This window comes from Ambystoma mexicanum, chromosome 7q, assembly GCF_040938575.1.
Source record: "Ambystoma mexicanum isolate Mex_15411 chromosome 7q, UKY_AmexF1_1, whole genome shotgun sequence".
NCBI classification, from domain to species: domain Eukaryota; kingdom Metazoa; phylum Chordata; class Amphibia; order Caudata; family Ambystomatidae; genus Ambystoma; species Ambystoma mexicanum.
In genome coordinates this window covers 518,267,039-518,293,806 of record NC_090941.1, presented here as the reverse complement: position 1 = coordinate 518,293,806, position 26,768 = coordinate 518,267,039, and the positions used below count along the sequence as shown (strand labels likewise).

Below are 26,768 nucleotides of genomic sequence, written 5' to 3'. Positions count from 1 at the left end.
CGGAGAGTCAGAAAAATGACACCCATAAAAAGAGTACAGGAAATGGAGATTGGGGGAAAACCAGTTCCCACTCACCAGGAACATTGAAAAAACTGCTGGGGGTCTCCCATGTGATGGCAATTTGGCATACAAATGGAAATCCAACCTAACAATATCCATCCCCACAAACTAGTGCTTTTGCCCTACATTTTGCCTAGCCTTGAAAACACACCCTCCACTCTCAGGATTCCAGTCCCACTGCTGTGGGCAAGCAAACGTATGCGCGGGTCTCTTGTTCCAATCCTGGCAGCACTCTACATCTGGCTGCAGACAACTTGTTCATGCGTTTGAATGACCCTGGGCAAATCCCACCTAAATATGCCTCTGCCAAAATCGGTTGTTCCTAGTAGTGTAATTCAAAGAATAAACAATAAAAATAAACCCTTTCATGGTTTACCATTGTGCTGTTTTTGCTCCATGTATAGCAAGAATAGCAACCATTTATATGTTGCACACCACAAATTTACTTGTCTCTTGACAACTTCTACTATTAGTCTCTATGAAAAATCTACTATAAAATTCACCCTTCCAGCCCCCCCCACCCCAACGCCCCACCAACATTTTCTTGAGAGGGAACCACCAAAACCCGTTTTGAAGGGATAGGGTTTGCTCAGTGTTTCTAAAGTGGCAGCGAATCACATTCACCAGGGCCACTTAAGGTTCCCAGGCTACCCCAGGATCCTGAGATGCCAATACAACACATAAGAAGAAACAAGGGGAAGAATGCAGGTTATGGTTATGTTTTTGGGGGGGTTCAAGAGACATTCAACTCAATAGCTTGGATACATTCAGCAAAAAGAAATGAAGTAAAAAGAAAATTAACGAGTAACAAAGACATCCCACCTCTTCTATAATTAATGTTAATAAGAGGTTGCTTTTGCAAAAAGTAGCAGTGGGTCATTAGTGTACTGTAGCTCCATCGACCACATGGACATGTAAGCTAGGCACGGGATAACTGGGGTAAAACGATGGAGGCGCCAGAAACCAGAGTCACAGACACAGTCATCGGACTACACTGTCACTTATGGTGTGAATTAGGAACTTCGTTGTAATCCTGAAAGGTCACAAAAATTAGGTTTGAATACTACTCACGTGACAAGTAACTTGAACATTTTGCCTAAGTTTCAAAGGAAAGTGCCTTTGTTAAGTAACAAAAGGCCATTTTTAATACCCGCTTTCTCTCCCGCTAAACCTCTAGAAAATGGCAAGTAATTCACCTGCAGTTCAGAAAATATCACTTTGGTGGGGGGCGTAACCTGTTAAAATATATATTCTATAAATGTAGATCGAGCAACTGTTCACACGACAAAAGAAAAATGAGCCATACCTGAGGGAATGTCAATTTTTGGAGTTTGAGTCAAACTGCTTCTTCTTGCGGAGGAGGGGAAGTACAAACAATTTGAGGAATTGACAGACATCGTGACCACCAATGAACTCATTTCGCCAGACAACTGTGAATCGAAAAAAGGAAGAAGAAAAGGACTTCTCATCAGTAGGGTGAAAGCAATGACGAATTAAAGTTACATAAGTCAGAATACCAAAAACTGTTTGTCCTGCAAGATTTGCTCATGCATTATTGCAAAATAGGTTTTTTTAAAAAACTGGCCTAATGCGTGGAGCAACGTACAGGAAAATGAGAAGGAGTTCTTACACAAGAAAATACAGAGGAGAATTCTTAATCAAGATGGAGATATAATACCCAGAAGCTGCAAGAAGACCGATTAACCCCAGTGAAGCAAAATATGCGCTTGCCACTTAAAGCAATAGCCGGTTTATTTTTAAAAGAAATTCCTAAATGACATTTAGAAACGTAGTATTATTCATCATTGCACTCGTGTAGTCTAACAAACAGAAACGCTGGTGTGAAATCTCCACAATTATTTGTGTGATGGAGAACACCCACAAGCTACTTTTAACTCCAGCTCATCAGTTCCCAATTGCAATCCTTGCATAGTCCAATCAGCTAGAAACTTGCAGCGTCCATCTAGGAAACTTACTTATTTAAGGTTTACTTAAAACAAAGCAACTTGTTTCAAAGCGCAATGTGTGGGTTACTAAAAGGGCATGGACAAGGGTTGCATGCACCAAGGTGGTTGTGGGGTTAAGGAGGATTTGATCTCCCGAAGCTTAATAAAATGCTAGATACAACTACTCTATCCCCTGCCTCACTTATTAGTGATATCCTCCAGGTTTTTCCATCCCGCTTCAAGTATTGCGAAAACACACAAGTCACAAAGCTAATTGGCCTTTGTTAAACAAAAACATAAAAAATATAAAATAAGAAATGATTAGCATTACAGATATTTAATCATGCCAACTTGACCATTAGAAGACATAGAAAATGGACTGAAAAAACCCACATTTCCACAAATGACTAACAGTGGAAATGGACATGTTCACTCACACTGCCAACTAAGTGGCTTGCTTTGCTGTCTATAGCACCTTAGAGATGGGGGCCACTGAATACAGTGCTAAGGAATCCTGAAATTATAAATTGTAGAATGCATCAACTATTTTCAGCAATGCAGATATTATCACTAAAGGCGAAACCCTTCATACAACGTTAGTAACATGTAATTTGGTCACTTCGGGCATAATCTACACTCCCCTTTAATTGAGACGCACTTTAAAAAAAAAAGAATTGTGATGTCATCTTTGATGTCCTGGGTGTTAAGTGTTAGCAGTGCACGGTGGCGGCGCGAGTTATGGTTGCTTATCTTACCACAACTGCCGAATTTCTGGGGTTTTTCGGTTTTACTTTGAACCATAACGTCCCTTTAACAAAGTTTTTTCACTGAATTTCATAGGTTTTTAGTAGCACAACTTAACCATAATATCCCTGACTTCATATACATGTAACATAGAACATACTAACCCCCCCTCGTAGTGATTTTCATGTCCGCGGACTACCGCCATGTCCGCGGACATATCGAAAATCTGAGCGTGGTGAACGTAAATTTAAATATTGTGCCCCATTTCCCCCTTTGAAGTTGGCTCTGAAAAGAGCCGTGTTTTTTTTTTTACAGATGCTTGACAGACACCTGTTATTTTGTATTTTTTTTCCTTGTTTTTTTTCTTACTTTACTCCTAAAATCTTTACATAACCTTCTCCAAAGCAACCCTTACATTCCAAAACAGAAAGGCATTTCCCGTAAAAGATAAAGAAATGCCATCTTCTATTAACAGCATTACTGGCATCAATATTCTCATTGTTACAGAAGAACATACCAGCTCTAAGCATGAAGGCACACATGCCTTGGTTGATGACACACCTAGCAATGTTTTGCTGAGGACAAAAAAACTGAACTATTGTCCCATATTGCCCTAGGTAGTAATCCAGAAAGAATTATCGCATTTGGAAGGATCTTCATTACGGCTTGAACCAAGCGTTCCAAATCAGCCAACAAAGTGAGGGCACTGACGTTGCCCAAATGGAAAGCACCATAGTACAAAACTACCACATGCGGACTGTTCATCGTGGCCATATCCTCACAAACTTGTACAATTCCCTGTACATTGCAATCAGGCACAGTGCTCCACACCACCTCCGCTCCTTTCACATCAAAGTTCTTTGCAACATGCCTGCATTCAGCGTACTGCTGTAAACCATGCACAAACATATCTCCGAGCACCAACACCCTGACTTTCTCCACTTCTGCCATCTTCACCACACACAGTCTCTTTCCACAACCTCGACATCTGATTGGCTGATCCGTACAGTCTTCTTTCCATGTTGGATTTCCTGGAAAAACCCAGATGTAGCACGCCCTGTCCACGAACAGCCGCGGTGTCCGCGGACGGTGTCCACTTTACTCTGTGCCATTCCCTCATTGCATACAGCTAAGCAATCACACAATACGAATAACGTCCTCAGAACACCCCCATTTTGTGAATTTTCGAACATTTCAGGACAATTATCATTTCATTATTCAACATATTAACATTACAAATATTATACTTTCATCTTGTACTCTGCACACAATGCTATGTTTCTCCATTAGTAGCTCAGTATACTAGATAGAATCCCATAATACAATGCTATTTATACCAATGCATCGTTCAAAGCACTAATAACAGTATATTTATTGCAATATCCTTGACACTTTTTTCGCAACATTATAATAAAAATCCCTAGTACACAAATTCCATGAAAAGTACATACACATGTGATGTCATCAGTGATTTCATCAATGACATTTGCGATGTCATCTTTGATGTCCTGGGTGTTAGTCTTAGCAGTGCACGGTGGTGGCGCGAGTTATTTTTCATAGCTTAACATAACTTGCGATTTTCAGGGGTCTTTCGGCTGTACTTAAAACCATAACGTCCTTTAAACAAACTTTTTTTAATATCACGCAAAAAAATATACAAACATGGCGTGCAAAAACCAACTTCTACACATGGCTTTACACAGAATGTTGCAAAGTAAGAATTTATGCTCGTCACAGTGAAGGTCAGCTGCTTCCATTTTTTTCTCGGGCCCCGGAGAGGCTCACGAAGCAGACTATAAGGTTGTATTGTGTTTTGACCTTGACAGACAGAGATTGTGATGAAAGACTTCTCTTGAAGGAGTGTTGCTAAAACATAAGAGAAGATAAGGATGAAATTTATGAAACAAAACCACTTTTATATATTATATCACTATGCGAAAGATCGTTGGCACATGCAGAGTTGTATTTTGGGACTGCACCACTCGTAGACAATGGAAATTGCAATTGTACTGTAAGTAGCCCTTTAGATTATTTTATACCAAATATAATTACAAAAGCGTAGCATTAAAGACCGCTCAAGTTGAACTTGTTCGTTGAAAGTGGCATAATGTTTTCTACCGCGCACTATCACCGCCGAATTGATTCCCCTGTTGTTTAGAGGGCTCTGAAAAAGGCAGACGACACAGGGTGGGTTAATAGAAATAATTTAACCGGTCTATAGGTGGTCAAGCGCTCTACTCGCTGTGCCACTTCACTGTAGCCTGTCAAATGGCACAGCGAGTACAACGCTCGCTTTGACATCCGTGCACAGCTTGCTAACGTAAGTTCGAATCCCGGCAAGGCCAAACTCAGCCTTTCATCCTTCCGTGGTCGATAAATGAGCACCACACACCGTGGTTAATAATAAGCACTGCTTAGATACCTCACAGTTCTTAGCGCTATATGAATGGGAAAATATTATTTTATTATTAACATACTCCGTTGCACTATCTTCGATAGCAAATAGTTTCACGCCCTATTAAATAAAATGATGATTTTTAATGAAGATCGGCTGGTGAGACTAATTTATGTTTTTTAAAACAGGTATGTGGCCCCATTTTGCCTATGTCACGATTTACAGACTCCAGCGGATGGGGTCTTCAACTGCAAGGTGCAGGTCCAAATATGCAACTTCATGACCCTCACCATTTTATGGGACAATCGCCAAGGACCAATATGCCCTTACGCAGTAATAGCGGCTACAAACATACCAACCAAAAGGGTGGTCTACTGGCTCGTTTTTGGAGCAACCTTCCGATTATCAGAGCGACCATTTACTGCTTTTATCATAAACCAACAGCCTATCTACCGCAAAGGAACACGTGGCTCCAAATAAACTTTTGCTGATCGACAGAGACAATAGCAAATCGCTGAATATTCACTAAACATTTCATGTGAAATAAATGTACTTTACCAAATGTACAATCCTGCTGTTTACTTTTAAACCACAGTTTCATATTCCGAATTGTGGCGCACTGAGTTGTAAGCTGATCTAACACCCTCTGTACCGCAAAGGAACATTGCGTGCCTCAACATGAACTTTTGCGGATCGACAACAAAGACAAATGCAAATTGCTGAATATTCTCTAAACATTTCATGTCAAATAAATGTACTTTACAAAATTTACAATCTTGCTGTTTGCTTTTAAATCACCGTTTCATATTCCGAATTGTGGCACGCTGTGTTGTGACATAATGTGTTGTCTTCCGGGTTCTGTGTAAAGTCACTTAGGACTGGAGAGGACTGGGCGCGTTTGATGACGCACCCTGTAACGACAAGGAGAGAGGCGGGGAATATGAATGCTTTGATAATATCAGGCTTAGGGGCGGGAGATATGATTTAGTGCCGTAAAAGCAAGTCAGCCAGGTCAATAGCGCCAGTCATAGGATTATCACATAATGTCGGCGCACACCAGCCGGATTTATCGTTTCTTTAGTGGACAAAAAGTCGGTTGACGCCCATAGGAAATTGTACTATTAGCGGACAAAAGGAGTGCTCTTAAAACACTTTTACCCTGACAACGAGCAATACAAACAACGTTCTCAGAACACCCCCATTTTGTGTAATTGCAACCATTTCGGGACACCACGAGTGTTCTTAGAACACATTCAACTAGACAGATTACAATACGGACAGCGTCCTGAGGACACCCCAGTTTGTGTATTTACGAACAATTAATTACACCGCAAGTTTTCATAGCTCATTTTTACCTTCCTTTCGAACAAAAATGACACATACTCCGTCCTGTAAACACCCCACCATTTAGTTTATTTACAAAATGTCAGAACAGCCGTGTTCTCCGCGGACAAATCGAACGCAACAAAAAACGTCTAGCACATAAAAAAAAAAAAAACATTGAACCTATCTCATACTCCCCCACCCTCCCCAAACACTCTTACACACCAACACAGGGCACCAAATACAATTTTTTTTCCACGTTTCACCGCGCTGTACACGGTCGACGGCAAATATAAGATGGCGGGCGCCACAGAAAATCTGACGCGATCCACGCTCCTCGCCGTCCAATCAGCGAACACGTCACATGTCCGCAGACATGACGCAAGGCCATGGGCCAATCGGGGTGCTGTCCGCGGAGCGAACAGGGAAGTCCGTCCGCGAAGCGAACACAGATCTCACTAATTTTTTTGCCTTACATTTTTTAAAAAACTACTGGACGGATTTACATCAAATTTGCAAAAGCACGCTTTCGGGACCAGGCCGCCACTCCTGCCGCAATTTTGGTGTAAATCCGTCCAGCGGTTCGGGCTGTAGCCGTGCGCAAAGTTTTTTCCCATTCAGTCTATGGGGAAAAAAAAGTTTTGGGATCACCCCCTATAACTTTTCCCCCCCCCGGACGAATCCTCACCAAACTTTGCAAACAAATTCAGAGTGGGCCATATACTTTTTTTGCAAAGTTTGGTGAGGATTCGTCCAGGGTGAGCGAAGTTATAAGCCGCCCAAAAAGTGCTCTTCCTATGGAAACACCAACTTAACCATAACTACATGGCCGCTACCGCGGAGAATATATATATATATATATATATATATATATATATATATATATATATATATATATATATATATTCTCTCGCAACTTTAACCTGCCTGGTATTCTTCGGACAGGGCTTTTCGGGCTTGGTCAATAGGTGCCGTGTGCACATATACAAACTTGATTGTTTTCCATGTTTGTTCTTTCTTGAATTTGTCAAGTTTAGTATCCTGCCAGGGCTTCCATTAGGTGCACATTTACAAACTTAAGTCTCTTTTTTTTATTTTGTTCTGTCTTACCTTCACTTGCTCATTCTTTCATATATATTGCATTCACAGTTATTTTCTTTTGCCAGGGATGCCAATGTGCCCCGGTGTCCCTGCTTCCCTTGAGTGGAATCACCCACTCTTGATGGCACGTGCAGATTCTTATGCAGAATGCCAGTCAACTCTTTAGCGTTCCGCTCTTTTCGACTGCCTCTGTGCTGTAGCTTCTGTGTCTCTTGTGGCTCCGCTCATCTGTTCGGCGTCACTCCAGACTCTGGTGATGTTGAGGCGGTCTCATGGTACCTGCGAATGCTCTGGAGCCTCTCTTGCTTCAGCCATCCTCGTAGCGTACCATATACTTCCGTCAGCTCTCCTCAGTCTATTCGGTGAGCCGGTTGGCTCCACAGTCCTCATATCAGCGCCATAGTTCCTTGGGCATTACCAAGAGGACTACAGTTCTCCAGCCAGCCTCTCCCTGCACGGGAAACTCTCTACCTGGTTTCCCCCTCAATGAGGGAGTCTTCAGTGTCATTTGGGCTGTGGCAGTCTGTTGATGCTCAAGGGTTCCCCTTCTTAAGGGGGGCAAAAGGTGAGGCAGACTGGTCCCCTTGGTTCCTCCAGCACTTCTCGGCTCCCTATAAGCAGTTGGGGTGCAAGGATTCCCCTGCTCTTTGGCTGAAACAGCAGTCCACAGGTCCTTCTAATGTAACGAATCCTGCAGCCAGGTCCTCCAGGGAAGGCCACTCACATTTCCCGAGTCTTTCCTTGCTTTTATACTGGCTCTCGCCAATCCAATAGAATTTGGGGCAAGACTAGACTTCTGTATTTGGTTCTTTCATGCAATTCTCATTCCTCCAGTCTTCTCCTTCGTCACAGTACCGATTTCATAACTCTTGCGAGTCATTGGGGACCTTTCTAAATCGCAGTACTGGGAAAGTGATCTTCAGCCAGGATATTCCTATTTCTCCTTCGTCCCGGTACTTTTTAGGGTAATGTTAGGATAAGTACAACCCATGAGTCCATTAGGGAAGGGATTCTTAGGGTTTTCAGGGAGGGGGGGGGTGTCTAAGGTCCCAGGATTGGCAGGGATACCACATCTCACCTGATGATGTCATCCCTCTGAGGGCCACCTCACATAGCCACCCCCAGGGCCAAGATCAGGTAGCGGCTGCCGTCCCCATGCCACATAAGGAGAGGTTAACCCCGGGAAAGGAATAGATCCATCACACTACACAAACAGCTTACACCTACGTCTTCAGAGATCACTTACTAAACAGACTGAAAATGCAGCATCCAGACTCCTCCTGAGACTTCCAAGACACAAACATTTAAAACCTTGAAATGTAAATGTACTTGTTATTTATAACACGCTTAATATCCAGGAGGTTTCTAAGCACGGACCCGTGGATCGAACCCGTGTTGTTCCACGCATCGTCTTGCTTCCAAGGCGAGCACGTTGCCGCTGAGCTATCCTCCCGAGTCGAGCTATCCTCCCGAGTCGAGCTATCCTCCACTACTAATCAAACGGAGGATTCAATTCAAAATCCATGCTGTAGGAGTATGGAAGCCACCATCAAGAAATTCCTTCACTAGAAGCAAATCAGAATTCTATGGTCCTGTGACTCTGTGTTGGTAACAGTGGCAAGCCACTATTAGGAAGCACCACAGAAGATCTCCCTTCTCTTTTCAAACAAGATCTGGAACTCACTACCCAGACAGTGGAACAACTAGTTTTCAGAAAATACCCGAAAACATGGCTATTCAAACTGCAAACTAGTACATCACCCTTAAAAGGCCCGACTAAACACAGATCAACTTCACCAAACAGACCAGCCATTCTCAGACTGAAACCATGTCTGCTTACACTCACTAACTTGCTATGCATCTGCACACAGTGGTTACCCAAGGAATTCACAAGAGTGATCTCTGATGCAGTCGCTCGGCCTGCATCTATTTAAATGGAATCGCAATGAAAATAACATTCACCCAGAGAACGCAACGACAATAAATGTTTGAGACAATACATTTGGCTGAACAGCAAAACCAATTAATTTTCAATGTTTTAAGGTGGTTGGTTTTGGTCAAACTTAAGGGATTCAGGTTAAGCGGATGACAATCTCATGCCGATTAAACATTGCATGAGACAAATTTCCTGCCAGCAAATGTTAAAGTCAAAACAAAGTATAAAGTTAAAGGAATAGGTAAGTTCAGAACTTTTCCATGCTCAAAGGAATACGACTGATGGTTTGCACCCGGCTTTCTTTAATATAGAAACCCAAATAAACTCAGATTTCAGCTGCCAAAGAAAATTGTAAACAAAATGAAATAGTTGATAAAAAGTATTACAATAAAATGTGCAAAGAATGCATTTTTATTTGCATTACTGTCTGCATTTCCTTGGGTCGTCTGTGCTGCAGCACAATCTACATACTGGCCAGCCCCCTGAATTGGATTAGTGTCAGGAGCAGATATGTTATGTTATTTTGCATTTATATAGCGCCTTATATACCAAGTTCAGATCAGTAGAGAGAGTCAAAGGTGCGTGTGAGCACCGGCTATGGGTGCAGCTGGTGCGGTATTCGTGTAATAGCTGCTTCTTGGCGGTAGGTGTGGTGGTTTGAGAGGTCAGGAGTATGTGTTCGTTCTGGCAGATTTATCCAGAACGAGTGTGGCTGTGTTAGGCCTGAGGAGAACGCCTGGCTGGGGGGTGTGTAACCAGCAGTGTTTTACTTGGAATGCTGTGGAGTATGCGGCGGATGTTAGTATGAGAACAGATATACCGAATGGTGTCATAGTATCTCTGCGTTCTAGCTGAGTGGTGGTGTAGAGGGGAGAGTAAGCGTGGTGGTGTGATGTGATGGTTATATGCTCTTTCGAAACGTTCTCTGCATTCCAAACCATACTATATACACGTCACGCAGTTCTATGCACTCCTATCCATGCCATGCATCCCAATCTGCTCCACACACTCCGGTTTGCTCGACGCACTCATCCGTTCCAGTCCGCCCTGGGCGCTCCATTCCCCCCATGCGCGTTCTAGTCTGCCCTATGCATGCACTCTTGTCTGCTCCACGTGCTCAATTTCACTCGTTCTATCCACTCTACGCATTCAGTATCTCTATGCAACTTGTCCGCTCTAGCAACAGGTCAGTTCCGCTCTGGGCACTCGTTCGCTCTGGGCACTCGTTCGCTCCAGGCACTCGTCCTCTTTATGCCCTCATACGCACTATGCATTCCCCCGTTTTGATCACTCAGCCCCTCTACGCACCCAGCCCTTTTTTCATATGCCCCCTTTCGCTCATATGCACTCGTCTGCTCAATATACTTGTCGGTCCTACACACTAGTCTGTTCTATGCAGCCTCCACTCTATACGTTCTTCAGCTTAGCTCATCCATCCCGCTCCGCTCATCCATCAGTTGTCGCACTCATCAGCTCTGCATGCGTTCCGCAGTAATCCGTTCTACATGCTTATCCGTTCTCTGCACTCACCCGGTCTATGTAACTCCTCTGCTCTAGGCATTTGTCCGCTTTATCCCCTCGTATGCACCATACCTTGATCTGCTCTACGCATTCTTCCACCCTACACAATCACATGCTCCCCGAATTCATCCGCCCTCCGCACTCATCCGCCCTCCGCACTCATCCGCAGCCTTACAAAGTAATTCGCTAATATGCAGTAATCCTGTTCCATTTATTCATCTGCTCTCTACACTCACCTGCTTTATACCTTCATCCGTTCTGTACAACCATCCGCACTGTACACCCATCCGCTCCCCAGACTCATCGGCTCTCCGCGTTCATCCGCTCCCGGCGCACATCCGGTCCCCACGCATTCAACAGCAATATGCACTCAGCCTTACAAAGTCATTCGCTAATACGCAGTAATCCTGTTCCTTTTATTCGTCTGCTCTCTACACTCACCTGCTTTATACCTTCATACGCTCTGTACACCCAGGCACTCTGTACACCCAGGCGCTCTATGCATTCAGCCGCTATGTACACTCATTCAGTATACATATTCATTCGATTTATACGCTCATTCAAATTATATAGTCATCTGTTCTTCCACTCGTGCGTTCTTCCACTCCACGCATTCATCTGGTCCACACGCTTCATCTATTCTAACTATTTCACCCACGCCATTCATTTTGTTCGCTCATCTTGCATTATGTCCATTTCTGGAGTTTAAGTCTCTTTACTGTTTCCGTATGATTTATTCATGTTAACCACTTCATTGTTTAGATCCATTTTATTCGGTCAGTGCCGATTGTCCTCTTAGTTTATTTTAGGGGTTTACTGGCTGTCAATTTCTCGCATCAGGTAGTTTGTTGGAATGGTGTCATTGAGATGCTGTTAGTCTGTTTGGGTTAGTTTGGTACGAGTTGATTTAGGGGAAGAGCCAGGTTTTCAGCAGTTTGCGGAAAGACGTTAAATCCTCAGTTAGGTGGATATGGGGTGGGAGTGAGTTCCATAGCGTGGGGGCTAAGGCTGAGAATGATGATCCGCCTAACCTGTGTTTGTCTTAGGTATGACTAGGAGGCCGACTGAGCTTGATTTTAGGGTGCGTGGGGGGGGCGATAGGGTTTTAGCTTGTCTTGAAGATATTGAGGTCCGGTTTGATGCAGTGCTCGATGGAAGAGGCATAAGGTTTTGAAAGTCACCCTTCACGCTACAGGAAGCCAGTGCAGCATCTTAAGGGCTGGGGAGATGTGGTCTCTTGGGCCGAGCGCAAGTAGCATTTTGGCTGCCGTGTTTTGTGCCCTTTGGAGTTTATTCAATTGGTAGGTGTGGATTCTGAGGTATAGGGGGTTTGCGTAGTCCAGTCTTGATATTACGATTGATTGGACCGTGGAGAGTCTGTTGGGAAAGTAGATATATGGAAAGATGCGTCTAAGGGTTTTAAGGTGGTAGTGGCAGGACTTTGAGACGTTGTTGACTTGGCGCGAGAGTGTTAGGTCAGAGTCAAGGGTGCATCCAAGATTTTTCACCGAGTTGGAGGGGGTCGGTGAGTTGCCCATGCCGGGTGGCCAGGGTAGAGGGTGCAGAAGGAGATCGGAGTTGCCACAAACCGTGATTTCCGTTTTGGAGGGGTTTAACAAGAGGTGGCTTTGGGTCATCCAGAGTTCGATGTCAAGGAGGCAGGAGGCCAGGTCGGGTCGGGAGTTGGGTTTTGAGTTCAGGAGTTTTAGAATTAGTTGAGTGTCGTCGGCGTAGTTGTAACACAGGATGTTGTGTGAGCGAATTATTGGTTGGAGGGTGATCAAGTAGAGATTGAACAGGAGGGCAGATAGGCAAGCGCCTTGTGGGACTTGTGTCGACCAGTCGGGCTTGGGAGGTATAGGTGGAGAGTATCGTAATTTGGTACCTGTCTTTGAGGAATGAAGCTATCCATTTAAGAGCGGTTTCACAAGTTCCTAGGGAGTGGAGGCGGTCTAGGAGGACTGAGGGATTGATGGCAGCGGATAGGTCAAGGAGGATTAGTGCGGCGCATCCCGCGGAGTCTGCTGTCATTTTAAGGTCATCCCAGATTAAGGTTAGGGTGGCTTCAGTTCCGTGACAGGCTCTGAAACCTGATTGTGCGGAGTCTAGGAGATTGTTGTCTTCGACAAAGGCATTTAGTTGGGAGTAGGCGGTTCGGTCAATGAGTTTGGCAAGGAACCTGGTGTTTGAGATGGGGCGGTAGTTTTTGGGCTCGAGAGAAGGTTTTTTTAATCAGAGGTTTGACATGGACTGTTTTGAATGCGTCGGGAAAGATACCAGAGGAAAGGGAGGTATTTATGATGGATCTTGCGTGTTCTCCTGCGCAGGTGGAAGCAAACATTTGAGGGTTGTTGCTGGGCAAAGGTCTAGCGGCAAGCCAGATGGTTTGCGGGCAGATAGAAGTTTGAGAAATTGCTCTGGTGATATTGGACTAAAGGATTCGAAGGTTGGTTGCGTAGTGGTTGCAGCTGGTTGGCCGGTCGGTATGGTGCGGGGTATTGACTGGTGGATGTAGGAGCGTCAGTTTGGTGGCTAGAGTATTTGTTCTTTCGAGAGCTGTGGTGTAAAAGTGGAGGGAGAGGGAGTCACACAGTGATTGAGAGGGGGTCGGGACGGTCGCGGTGCAAGCCGGTTTGGTGAGTTCGGAGATGATTTTGTGGAGTTTGTTGCTCGGGTTTTAGCAGTTTAGGATTTGGGAGTTGTAGTGGGCTTTTTTTGCTTTCTGGATTTCTGCCTTGTACTGATAAAGGGGGCGGGGCAAGGTGGCCCGGCTCTCCTGGGTTTTGTCTTTCTGCCAATTGCGTTCTAGGTATTTATATAGTTGTTTAGCGGTCTTCAACTCAGGGGTGAACCATTTGGGGAAGAGGCCACGGCGTGATGGTTTGCAAGAGGGTGTGAGCTGAATCAGAGATGCGTTGAGCCATGAGTCAAAGGCGTCAGGGGTTAGTTGTTTACTGAGTTGGCAAATAGGTGGTGGAGACTGGAGGAGCATGTCGGCTAAGTCCGGGATGATAATTAGTTTTTTCCAGCATTTGCGTAGATTCAGAGGTTCAGATTCAAGTACGGGAAGGGGGACGGGTGAGCGAATGACGAACAAGAGAATGAAGTGATCGGACCAGATGATAGGGATGAAGGGGGGGAGGGGGGGGTTTAGATGAATCCGGGTGTTGGAGCTAAAGATGGCATCAAGAGTGTGTCCTTTATAGTGAGTCGGGCCATTTATGTGGGGTTGGAGGTTAATGGCGTCTAGACCGTCAACCAGAGAGTGTGTCATAGGGTTGGTGGGGATGTCGAGCCATATGTTGAAGTTTCCAAGAAGGGTGAGGTTGGGATGGTTTAGCTGAAGGGTGGCAATAGAGTCGCAGAGGTTGTTTGCGAATTGTCTATCGTAGCCAGGGGGCCTGTAGATTATTAGGAAGCTGTGTAAGAGCGAGGAGGAGAGGGATAGTTTAACGAGGAGGGATTCGCAGGAAGGAATGGAAGGTTGGTTGTCGATGATTGAGGCGTGGAAGAGAGACTTGAAGACGAATGCTACTCCCCCCTCCTCTGGAGGGACGGTTCAGTGGGATGAGGGAGTAGTCAGGGGGGGGGGAAGGCTTCATTAGCGATTGGGGCGAAGTCATCAGAGAACCAAGTTTCGGTGATGAAAACCAGGTCTGGTTTGTCAGAGGTGAGGAGGTCAAAGATGCAATGTCTGTTTTTTGCTATGGATCGGCATTAAATAAGATGCAGTTCATATCGGCAGGCGAGGTTGGTCTTGGAGCTGGAGCGGAAGGGGGTGGTGGCAGAGAGAGTGGAAGCTGGAGAGGGAGAGGGGTAGGGTGGGTGATCGATGGGAATAGTGGGCGAGCAGAAGTATGGGCGGGATTGGGTGGCTGCGTGTGTTAGGATGACCTAGTCTGGCTTGGGGGATTTGAAGGTGGGGTGTGGGCGGTTAGGAGTTGCAGTTGATGAGAAATCGAGGGAGATGGGTTGTCTGTCCATACATAAGAGTCTTGTGGATCGGTTACGTCATTTATACCAGGTGCGGAGCTCATAACAGGGCAATCCTATCAAGGGATAAGGGGTGTATCGGCCACTTTCACTCCCTAAAAATTGACAAATGCTCTCAAAAAATAAAAACAGGGCAGACACATAGGGACCTCGTGCTCCTGCTTTCACCAACACAGCTATATGGATATCTTTGAACCAGTAGTGCACATATTACCACATGAAGAAACTACTATTATTATTGCCTGATTGGAAGAAGTACACCTGTATCTTTTAATGAGTTTGAATAACTAGGTGCAAAAGGAATAGTTATTATACAAACATTTTCGTTTTCCAGTTAAATATGTTTTACTCGCTTATAAAATACTCCCATTAGGAATTGGAAAATACTCCAAAAATCCGATCTGGAGCACTGATCCTATGAAACGTGCCACAATCCTACTCGCATTTCTGAGATATAACACTTGCAGTCATGTACTCTCCCCATTATTAAATCAACGTTGTAGTCCTCATAGAACCACACTCCGCAGAATGAAACATGCACCCATACGTCATGTGCCAAATATTCTCCACCCCTATAGAATTTTCAGAGGTTCATGTCGGTTATGAATTCCCTGCATTGCAATATTCTAAACATCAATAATACAGAGTGTAATGGGTCAGCCTCTGAATAATGAAAAGCAGACCCAGGAAAGCCAGACATGTGACCGACTGCTGGTAGGACATTAAATCTTAAAATTCCCCACTTCAACTTCACTAATGTGATCCACTTAAGGATCAAAGACACAGTTCTTCTGACCCCGACTCACCTGGGACTTTTAGGTCCATATAGGTTTCTGCAGTAGGTGCAACAATCTACTGAGATCTTAGAGTTTAATGTGTAGTCCAACTTTGAAAGCAAAGACAGGAAATGTTTTATCCTTCCCTGGGCTTGGTAAGCGAGAACAACGTGGCGGAGGGATCTATTCCCGTTAATACGCTATACGGGGAATTAACCCTTCCTTAAGAATACATGAATCTACATTTCGCAAAGCAAATATGAATGGTTTTTACTATGCCCAGATGTGAAAAAGGCTAGAATTAGCCGAAACAGGTGTCATCTTCAATGGCAGCTTGTTATTTGAGAATTAAAGATTTCAAGCCATCGGTGCTTGCCGCAAGTCTCCAGGAGTTTCCCTTTCAACTTTGATAGCAGTCACAGGTGCACAGCCGAATCAACCCTGCCCTCATCAAGCCCCACCAGATCCCTCATTTTCTGCTAACGGTTCTCTTCCTTAAAGAAGCCCTCTTTAGGTGTTTTTACCCACTGATCAGCTCGAACCTGCTGCGAAATTCTCCTATTAAAAAGGACATCAGGACCGATTCAGGTTGGAAGAAAACTCTGTGTGAAGCCGTAAAGCTATCCGACTAGGAGATTTGCGGGAGCGCTTAGATCACAGTTCGTCCAGGTTTACCCATTTCCCCCCACTTCGCCTTTCCTCCAATAACCATCTCATCCCTCATCAACGTACACTACTCATACAATCATCACACCTCAGCAAGCTGCCGATACACAAACCACAGTAACTGAGCAACGCCACTGCTCATTTCTTTAGCCCTAATACAGACCAGCTGCTAACTCAGCATTTCTTTATCATGTGCCCTCACCTCTAGATGAAACGCATACTCAAGTGTCTCCACCAATAAACATTTAGCTTCACAACAACGCTTGGGTAGTTCATACGCAACAAGGGGAATTAAAAAAGTGTTGATCTGCAACACCATATTACTTTAAAAGTGGCTTGCAAGTAGATTAGAGAAGTGAATGTCTCCATTAAAAAAACAGAAATGTACAAGACGAACAACCATAATTAAGATTTTCTGCCTCTGATCAAGGACCACATACATAATTTCCCTCCTCAGCAATTATGGTTCAGATAAAAGTCTAAATTAAATGTTTGTGTTATATACTTTAATACAATTAGTAATTTATGGGTAGTAGGGCCCGCCAGTCATGCAGCGACACTCAATGACGGAATCACATAATGAACCAACCCTGTTACAAGTATACTCCTTGCAACATTACTTTTTAGAACTCCGTCAGAGCTAGTAAAAACTACTAATACTTTCTGGGGGGTCTTAAGCTACTCTATGATAAGTATGAGCACACAACTATTTTAGAAGGCACTAAGCAATTTAGGGAAAAAAAAACAACTACACTAAGAAAGACTCAATGTATTTCAAGGCAAGTAAGTTGCCCTATTACCATTTTGGAAATGCTGTAAGCAGTTTCAGGGGAGGCACAACCCAGTGTTGCATGTTTAGAAGAGCAGCAGCTATTCAAGGTAAGTAACTTAAGAGGGGCTTCAAGCAACTCATAAGACAAGAATGAGCTTCGACTGTTTTAGGTCTGTATAAAGCAGATCACTGGGGGCAAACCCCATTACTCTTTAAAGAAGAAGAACACAATGTTATTCAAGATGGGTAAACCCTTTCGATAAGCTTTTACACCACAGTACCAACATTTGTTACTTGTCAGAAGTGGGGAAACACCATTCACAGTAAGTAAAGCAAAGTATTTACTTTTAAGAGGGCACTGCAACTCCAGGCAAGTATAACTTTAGGACAATTTGTAATTTCTTTCACAGAGATACAGTTCCCACAGCAATTCTTCAGCAAGTAAGCACTTCTACAATTGTTATACTTTTCAAGACAGAAGCCTTTTCTTACCCAGTCCTTCCCTAGTCTATTGCAGGAGTTCTCAGAGAGGCAGAAGAGGGAACCTAGTGGTCTAGGAGCCAGCTGTAGGCAGAGTGAGATAGGGTTCAGTTGCAGGAAAGTCAAAGTTCCATAGGAGATCTTCAACAAGTAAGTATCTACTTTGAGTTAGTTTAAGTGTTCAGGGACTTCCGAGAATGCTCCCTATACGTGTTCCAGCATTAGGTATGGGCAAGCTCCCAACCACACAGGTCACCCAATCAGCCTCACACGATGCACACCAGACTTAAGGCAAGTATTACCCAAGCCCACACAGGAGAACAGAAGAGCTTTGGAATGGATGCTCGATCCCTGGATTCTTCGTCTGGAGATGAAAGAATTGGACCCTGGATGGGAACTTACGTAAGCCGCAGTCAGAGAAGGCTTTCAGCAAAGCTTTCTTCATGGATTCTCATGGCTCTGTGCATTTGGCACCTTTTTACAGCAGCCAGATGAAGAACGAATATCGCCAGTCGGATTATTTTCACTCCCTCAGTCCTGCACTCTGGTGAGGCGACTTTAGGGATTCGAATCGTGCCTCTGGAGAACCAACAGGAGGCCAAAGTTTCAGACATTGGAAGACAATTCACTGCACAATGGCTTGAGGTCCCAGCACATTTTAGCCCAGCAAGGTCACAGCACATTGTGGCATGGCTCAAAGTGCAGATCTTCTTAAGACTAGTGGATCTCACCAGCCTCTGTGTAGGAGTCGTCATATTTGGGACCCCCAGGTCGATTAGAAGGAAGGGTTACATCAGGCTCTGGTTACACAGCAGGCTCTCTGCTCGCTGGAAATCGCTACAGACTTCTTTTCTTCAAATTCCTCTTCGGTTTCAGCTAGTGGTCGACTTCCCCATCAGCTTCCAGGTTCAGAGTATTTATCAGGAACTACAGCACTTCAGCATCTCTCACTGCAGTTTACAGAAAGGGGCGGTCTGGCTCTCCAATCAGGACAGCCAGTCCCCCGCCCCCTGAGACCGGGTTCCTTTCAGACAAGGTGAAAGAAGTCAAAGGGCTGCAGAGTTATGGACTCCTCCCTTGCTCGCTCTGTGCCTGCCTTCTCAGACTGGAGCCTGGGCGGGGAATACAAATGATTCCTGCCGAAGACAAAACTTCCATGGAGGTCGTTCCCACTTAAAATGGCAGGGGGAAGACCTCCGAAACTACAAGCAAACGAAAAATGTCGAATACAAAAGAAGCATACCATTTTAGCAAAATGGTGGACCTTCTGTGAACTACCGAGGCGGATTTACCAGCCTGCGAGCAAGAAGACTAAAATGTCACTATGGTAAAACCACTGCCACCAGCCATTCAAGTGAACTTGCAACTGTAATAAAAAAATACTACAGGTAAATAAGCAAGAGGATACAGTGTATCCCCAGCACTCTACATAAGGTGGGGTGTGCTGGCCCACTATATATGTAAAGGGGAAGAAAATCCCTCTTTACCCCTTGGGAACAGTAGTTCACCCAACTACCAAAGAGAAATTAACAGGGAAGCCCCACCTATAACTCCAACCATACACTAAGGAGAGACACAAAAAGGGCACCCATAAAAAGAGTAAAAGAATGGGTGGGAGGGGCGGGGGAGGAGGAGATTCCCCTTCACCTAGGGACAAGTAATTACCAAATCCAAGTAAAAGGTTGTGGGGTTGACACAGGTCAGGAAGATTTATCACAAATATGAAAATCTTACCCAACAGATATTTGGAGGTGGTGAAGGGGGAGAACACTAACACCTTCCACAATAGATGGGACTGACATATGACCAGGGAGATGGAGGATAAATGTGGGGGGCAATGCGTAGGAGAGCGCATAAAACATTGGCCACGTGCCAGTACAAGATGCCCGGGATTGAGCTTTTGCATAGGTGGCAATACGACAGTGAGGCCGTCCAGGATTTCCCCTGCAGAGGACCCCTGCTGTTTGCGAGGATGTAGGCAGAAAGCCTCATACTGACATATGCTGTGGTCTTCTGCCAAAGTGCAATCTTTTGGAAGTTATGGGATGGATTTTGGCGGTGAAAGATCAGAGTAGATGGCTGAATCCCTTGTTGGTCCCATTTGGGCTATCGGAGATAGAGGGGGAATGGAAGCCTGCACACATTTCCTATTGTTGGCAGCTAGAGCTTGTCTGGTGATCGGGTGAAAGAGGGAAAGACTGCCATCTCAAAAGGGAAGGGGCAAGTAAAGGATGAGATTTATTTGATGGAAAATATTACGGCCTCGTCACGATACGAAAAATTCAAGGAACAGTGAATGGCATGCCTTTTTGTGAAAGTACAAGAAAAGGGCCTGCCTGATAGTCACATGCCCTAAATGCAAATGGACAGGGACTTCGATGAGCACAAATGGTATGCTATACTAAATGAGAAAGTTGGTATGCTACACTAAATGAGAAAGATGGTATGCTACACTAAATGAGAAAGATGGTATGCTACACTAAATGAGAAAGATGGTATGCTACACTAAATGAGAAAGTTGGTATGCTACACTAAATGAGAAAGATGGTATGCTACACTAAATGAGAAAGATGGTATGCTACACTAAATGAGAAAGATGGTATGCTACACTAAATGAGAAAGTTGGTATGCTACACTAAATGAGAAAGATGGTATGCTACACTAAATGAGAAAGTTGGTATGCTACACTAAATGAGAAAGATGGTATGCTACACTAAATGAGAAAGTTGGTATGCTACACTAAATGAGAAAGATGGTATGCTACACTAAATGAGAAAGATGGTATGCTACACTAAATGAGAAAGGAAAAACACAGACTTTTAAACTCTCGACTCAACTAAGTATTTGCCTAAGGCCTGCTCTAGGGGGGGTAAAGGGTTGGGGGGCCACATTGGTTCGGTTTTTAGAGGTAGACTATAATTCAGCATGTACCAGGTTTAGAATTTCGAATATATATATATTTTCTTTTTAAACGGGACCACCACAAACAAATAAAGTAGGCGTCCTCCCAACTTCTCCCGCCCCAACACCGCCCACAAAACACTCCCCAGTGGGATCCCACATTTAAGAAATATAAACAGTGCAGACAGAAAGCATGTTAAAAACAAAGGACCTTTTGCTCTCATTGCCATCGCAGGCCTTACCATATAACCATTTGTCATCCAGTGTCTGTATCCATTACATGAAAGGTTCAGGGTTCCAGACACGCCCAGGATGGTAGAGATCTGGCTAATGTGATGAGCGTTACATTGCAACATTTATGTTGAATTGTTGCATATCCTGTGCTGGGTTAGAGGGCTAAATTCCGACACTCCCAGAAAAACAAGTTCGCCTACATTGGGCTAGAATGGTGCAAGTACTAGGCTAGTATTCAGACTAGCCAACTTAACTTCTTGGTTCGGAACACAGAGTCCAACAGTCTCACAAATCCTGCCAGCCATTTAGCATCACACTCCCAAGCGGGCAATCGGATATCTCGTCTCGGAACACATCCATTAACGTCAGCAGTGGTTGACGCGCAATATCGCTAACATTCCCATTGCTTTCCTTTTTATGCATGCACGCGTGTGAGAACTGCGATTGTGAACAAGAGGAGGCGTGTTCGGTTTCACTTTTTCCAGTAATTTGCCAGAGAGAGAAAGCGGCATTTGAACACATTGAACTGAAAAAGCTACCCTATAATTTCAATTGGACGGGGAAGGTCTTGTGATTAGGGAAGAAAGCCTTATGCAGACGTCAATTTTTTACAGCAAGCTGGTAATCTACACGGATGACCAAGTACCAATTAATTACTTCATTCACACCCAGCTGTGCATTTTAGTCACACAGGGGACGACTGATAGCCTGCTCTTCTCTTATGGTCTGGTTTACAGGAATCGAAATAAGGATTTGAATAGGAGGAGCTAAAGTAGCTCCTGGGTATCCGGCATCACCCAGAAAGCAGGAGCAACCTCTGGAAACAGGAGCCATTATATAGCGTGCCACAAATTTAACTCCCACATGAGATGCAAACTATAATGTTTTGTCACTTAAACACGACCCGTTATGCTTTAAAAAAAGTCTTCTGAATGTGTCCTAGTGCTCATTTACGCACAGGGTTAATGGCATATGGATATATTTGTATGGCACCAGTTGGCCTGTGGAGCCAAATGTAGCTCCTGGGTGCCGTTGGTTTCAAAGCTCTGCTGGGCTATAACCAGGAGATACACAGCTCCCCTCAACTTCGAACCCTGGGTTTATGTAGTGGAGAGGAGCAGCAGTTTGCTCCGAGGCTTTATGCTTTTTGTAAAAGTAGCATACATTAAAACTCGTAAAGCTCTGACAATGAACCAGGAGCAATGTGCCAGCTCAAGCGATAAATCCAAATGGATGCATGAACAGGTAACGGTTGGCCCACAATGAAAAAACAAAAACACACAGGTAAAAGCCAACCGTTTTGGCTTTTGTGTAGCGACACAGTTTCCAAGTAATGACATCATTTAGTTGGGCAGTCACATTAAATGCAAAGTATTGAAGTCAAATGCAAGGTACGAACATCATCTCTGATGTCATCAAAGGCTAGGTTTTGCCAAACGGCAGGAGCCGGGCACTAGGATCTAAAGAACATCCTGCTCCAGTCGGCTGACAGCCAGAGAAGACGGCAGCATTCTTACACTCATCCTGCCGGGACCCCTGGCCATGGTCACAAGCAAGATGGCCAAGGAAGAGGTAGAAATCCGGCAGCAGCGCCCTCCTTATTCAGAGGACCGTTTTCGTAACGTCCAGAGCAGGCACTGATGGTGCAGAGAATGGCCAAACCAACAGTGAATGCAAAAGCACTGCCTTTTACTGAGGCAGTGAAGGGGGAGGGGGGAGAGAGGGAGGGGCAGGGGTCGTAATCCCAGTGAGCTATAGGAGATCCCCAGATTGCACTGGAACTGCCAATAAAGTTCCACTTGGAGTCGACCAGAGGCGGCGTCAGAGCGGCAACTTATCACTGGCCAGAATCTGACACAACAGTTCACCATTTCATAACCTTACTGTAATAATCTGCCTACTCGGTTCTGTTTATTGTACACATCACATTTGCTGGTGAAATCAGTGAGTATTTTGACTGACGTCACAAGAGCCAACAGAATTACGTGATTCCCCAAGTGAAATGCAGATCGCAAGTTTGAGTCGCCAGCAACTCGGACTTGCCCATTAATCCCTATTCTAAAATCCAATTCTACTCCTGATGGTTTAAACCACAAGGAGTAGAATTAGAGTTTAGAATAGCAATTCGGAACCAGGATGAAAAAGTCAATTACTGAGAACCAATCAGGTACCGGCTCTCCTGGGAATTAATTGACGGTAAGCCTCGGCTCCTATTGGCCCACAGGAATCCATAACCGCCCTGGAGCGTCTGTCCCAGCCCTGCCTCCCCTTGATTTAATCAGCCATCTTTTGGCAGAGCACAGCCCTCCTGCTCCCCACCAGTACTCCGCAGGTGCTTCCTCTGCCACTCACCTCTTGCAGTCCAAGTCCTCACCAAGACGTAGCTCATATCACCTGCAGGCCACCAAGTGTGTTGCTTATTTGCCCCAATATTCCCTACAAACTTGACAATGCCACGAGCACTCGTCTGGAAGCCAGATGCAAACTACTTTTCTGCCTAGGAACCACATGGCAATAAGGGGGTCTTCTGATCCCTTAGCCCTCCTTAAGCATCCTTGCTTCGCTCGGGCCCAACGTCAGTTTCCAGAATCATAACATCAGTTACTGCAGGCAGCTACGGGGAAATCATGCTTTTACAACATTGGAATGTTGACAGTTCTAATGCAGACAATGCAGTGGCAGATGGCAATAATATTTATTGATTTGCATTTATAAAGCGCACTAGCAGCCCAGGGCATTGAGGCGCTGTTACACGAAGGACTTAGTTACATACGTTGCTTACTGGTTACATACGGTGTAGCAGGTTAGTTATGGTTACATCGGTAGCAGCGTTTACAAACTACTTAGTTACAAGAAGAGTGGCAGTGTTACAGGCAGGATATTTGTAAACATTAGGTGTCCTGAAGAGTGGATACTGGTAGGTTCAGACGAACAGTCTGTTTTAATTGCTTTGCGGAAGGCTATGTGGGTTGATATCACTGAGGTGGCTAGCAAGGTGTTCCACTGGGTCGCGGCAATGAACCGGAAGCTAGAGACTCCAGCCAGTGCTCTTATGACCGTGGGCACTTAGTAGGTTGGTGTATGGGGTTCTGGTTGGTCTCCCTGTGGGTGGCCTAGTAATTCTTTGTGATATGTATTGAGGGGCTGCGTGGTGGAAAAGTTCTTTAATGGGCAGCCAATGGGCTCGTTTCCCGACGGCTGAAATGTGATCCCTTCTAGGGATGCAGACGGCAGCCCGGAGAGCATTATTTTGGACGATTGGAAGTTTTTCAATATTCTTTGTGGCGGTGCCGACCAAGAGGGCGTTGCAGTAGTGGAGTCGGGCCCAGATTATCGCTCTGGCTATGGTCAGGCAGTTTTGCTTAGTCAGGAAGGGTCTTGCTGCGTTGAGTAGTTTAGAGTGGTAGGCTGCTGAAGAGGCAATGGCATTTACCCTTCGCGTCATAGAGAGGTTGGAGTCTAGGTAGACGCCAAGGGTTTTAACGGGCCAGGGAAACTGTGTTTGTCAATGGAGAAGGAGTTTTAGTGTTTCAGATGAACCAATTAGGAGTAGTTCACAGTTTTGTCTCAGTTTAGACAGAGCCATGTTACGCTCACCTGGTCTCTGCGGAGGCGTTGGGGCACGGTTGCAGCCTTCCTGTGGGTGAGGTTGCTCAGGTACGACTTTGCAGTCTGCGCTTAAGTGGTGACTGGTGGTAATCGGTGATGCCGCTCGGGACTGCTCCTGTGTGGAGTATAGGGGGCGTGAGTATGCCAGCTTGTGTGCCCGATCCCCTTCCAGACCCCTTCTCCCAAACCGGGTTACCCGTGGGATGCGCTGTCCCTGGAAAGCTCACCCGTTGATTAGTTTTGACGAGCACTCCGTCCTGCTGCTTCTGGCAGGGCCGCTTGTATGATCTGGACAGAGTTCCTTCACTGGTCCCTTGCACGTGGTACTCCAGTCCTGCTCCGACTAAGCCACTATCCTTCAGTTAAGTGTTCCTGTTTGCCTTTGTCTTTCCTCGTCTATTTTTGTTGCATTGTAAAGTTTGTTGTCTTGTATTGCTGTCCGTTCCACTTTTGATGTTTGCTCGTTTGCCTTCTACCCTTGCAGGTGATATTGCCGGCCCGGCAGAAGCTGCGGACCTCCAGGCGACAGCCGGAGAGAATGACGAACTAAGAAGCAGCGGTACAGTAGCTGGTAAATTGTTAAACTGAGGGGGCACGCAGGGTTCAAATGTGGCGCGGCACTAGGACGGATGTTCTAACCTTGTCTTTCTTCTTCTTCACAGGGTCCGAGTTCGTGGATGCGGAGTGCGGTGCTGCGGCGTCGGGATCCAGATCACTGGATGTCAGGAGATGGGTTTATAGTCATAATTTCGAAAAAAAAATGTCGACTTACAAAAATGTTGAAAAAAAAAATGTCGAAAACAATAATGTCGAAAACCTATACCTTATGACAAGAGTCAATTTTTAGAAAAAAAAATGTTGAAAAAAAATGTCATTTAGCACTATCAATAAATACATAAATAAGAAAAGTCCCCCCAAACCCCCCTCACCCAACACATTTGAAATATATATATATATTCAATAAATAAACAAGAATAGTATAATTTACTAGGGGTGGGGGTTCCCCCCCAACCCCCCTCACCCAACACCCCCCTCCACCCTCTCACACTCACCACATTTTAATTATATATGTATTTATTCAATAAACAAGGAAAATATCATTTACTAGGGGGTCCCCCTCCCAACCCCCCCTCACCCAACACCCCCCTGCCATCCCCCCACCACCCTCTCACCCCTCATATTCACCACATTTTAATTATATATATTTATTTCTAAAAATTCAAAAAAAATGTAGAAAAAAATTCGACATTATTGCTTTTCTACATTATTTTTTTCCAACATTTTTTTTTTCCGATATTTTGACTGTCGACATTATTGTATTCAACATTATCACTGACCACCCAGGAGATGAGTCTGCAGATGAAGCAATGAAGCACCGGTTTCCTGGAGGTGAGTATGAAGGAGAACACCTGGTTTCAAAGGTAAGCAAACTGGTCCAAGCAGAGGTGGGCATCACATTGCATGCGAGTGTACAGTAACGCGAAGCACCGGCCTTCAGGTTAGTCTAGGGTTGAAGCACAGGCTATGCATGTTTATTGAATTTAATTATTTCCGAGTACGTGTGTGATCGAGCGTGCCTTAATGTGAATTGCTGTTTTAACTGCATAGATAGGTTTTTGCAACTCCCTACGATCGTTTACCAGAAAAAGAAACAACAAGCTCCGATTGCCCGCATTGTTTGATAATTGCAGCCGTGTGTGCGTTGACCCTCTGCATTACCTGAATCTGCTCCCATTATGAAGCAAGCACGATCTGAGGAACTTACTTACCTCAGCTTTCTGTGCAGTTGTTTACAACTGTTACCACCTAAATTTGAATGAAGTAAAACCAAGCCTAAGCTCCTTTGTTTTGGAATTAACTGAGCTGACAAGGTAGCTCTACAAACTACATCTCTCAGCAGCACTTGAGCTGCACAAGGGAAATGTCAGGCGATTCAGCGCCGGCACTTCTGGGATGGTGCCGGTCTACGCCGGTCCATGGCGGACATCGGCTGTCGGCTCTCCACGCTGCCTAAATTTCCTGCCATCTGGGAAGATAAGACGGGTAAGAAACGGGTTATCCCAACCTATTGCAGCTACTCTCCAATGCCAACAAACTACAAAATGAGCAACTAGTTAAAGAATTCATACGCACCAAGGATACGCCTCCTTATCCACCCACCTCAGACAAAACCCTAGATGCAGCAATTCCTCAGACCAAACAAAAGCACGATGACAACAAAATAATACACCCTCATCAAATCAGATCATATAGAACAGAACCAGCCATCAACCTAAAAAGGTACCCCTTGTCCAGAAATAGCCAACATTAA

General features: G+C 44.8%; 1 protein-coding gene across 3 annotated transcripts in view; it reads right to left on the bottom strand.

Moving 5' to 3' along the window:
- Positions 1-26,768, bottom strand: part of RUBCNL (rubicon like autophagy enhancer) — a 166,299-nt gene that overhangs the window by 101,249 nt on the left and 38,282 nt on the right. For all 3 annotated transcript variants that reach the window (XM_069639061.1, XM_069639060.1, XM_069639059.1), the window contains exon 2: positions 1,367-1,490. In XM_069639061.1, coding sequence (XP_069495162.1) covers positions 1,367-1,478 — 112 coding nt within the window. In that variant the 5' untranslated portion in view covers positions 1,479-1,490. The remainder of the gene's footprint in view (positions 1-1,366; positions 1,491-26,768) is intronic.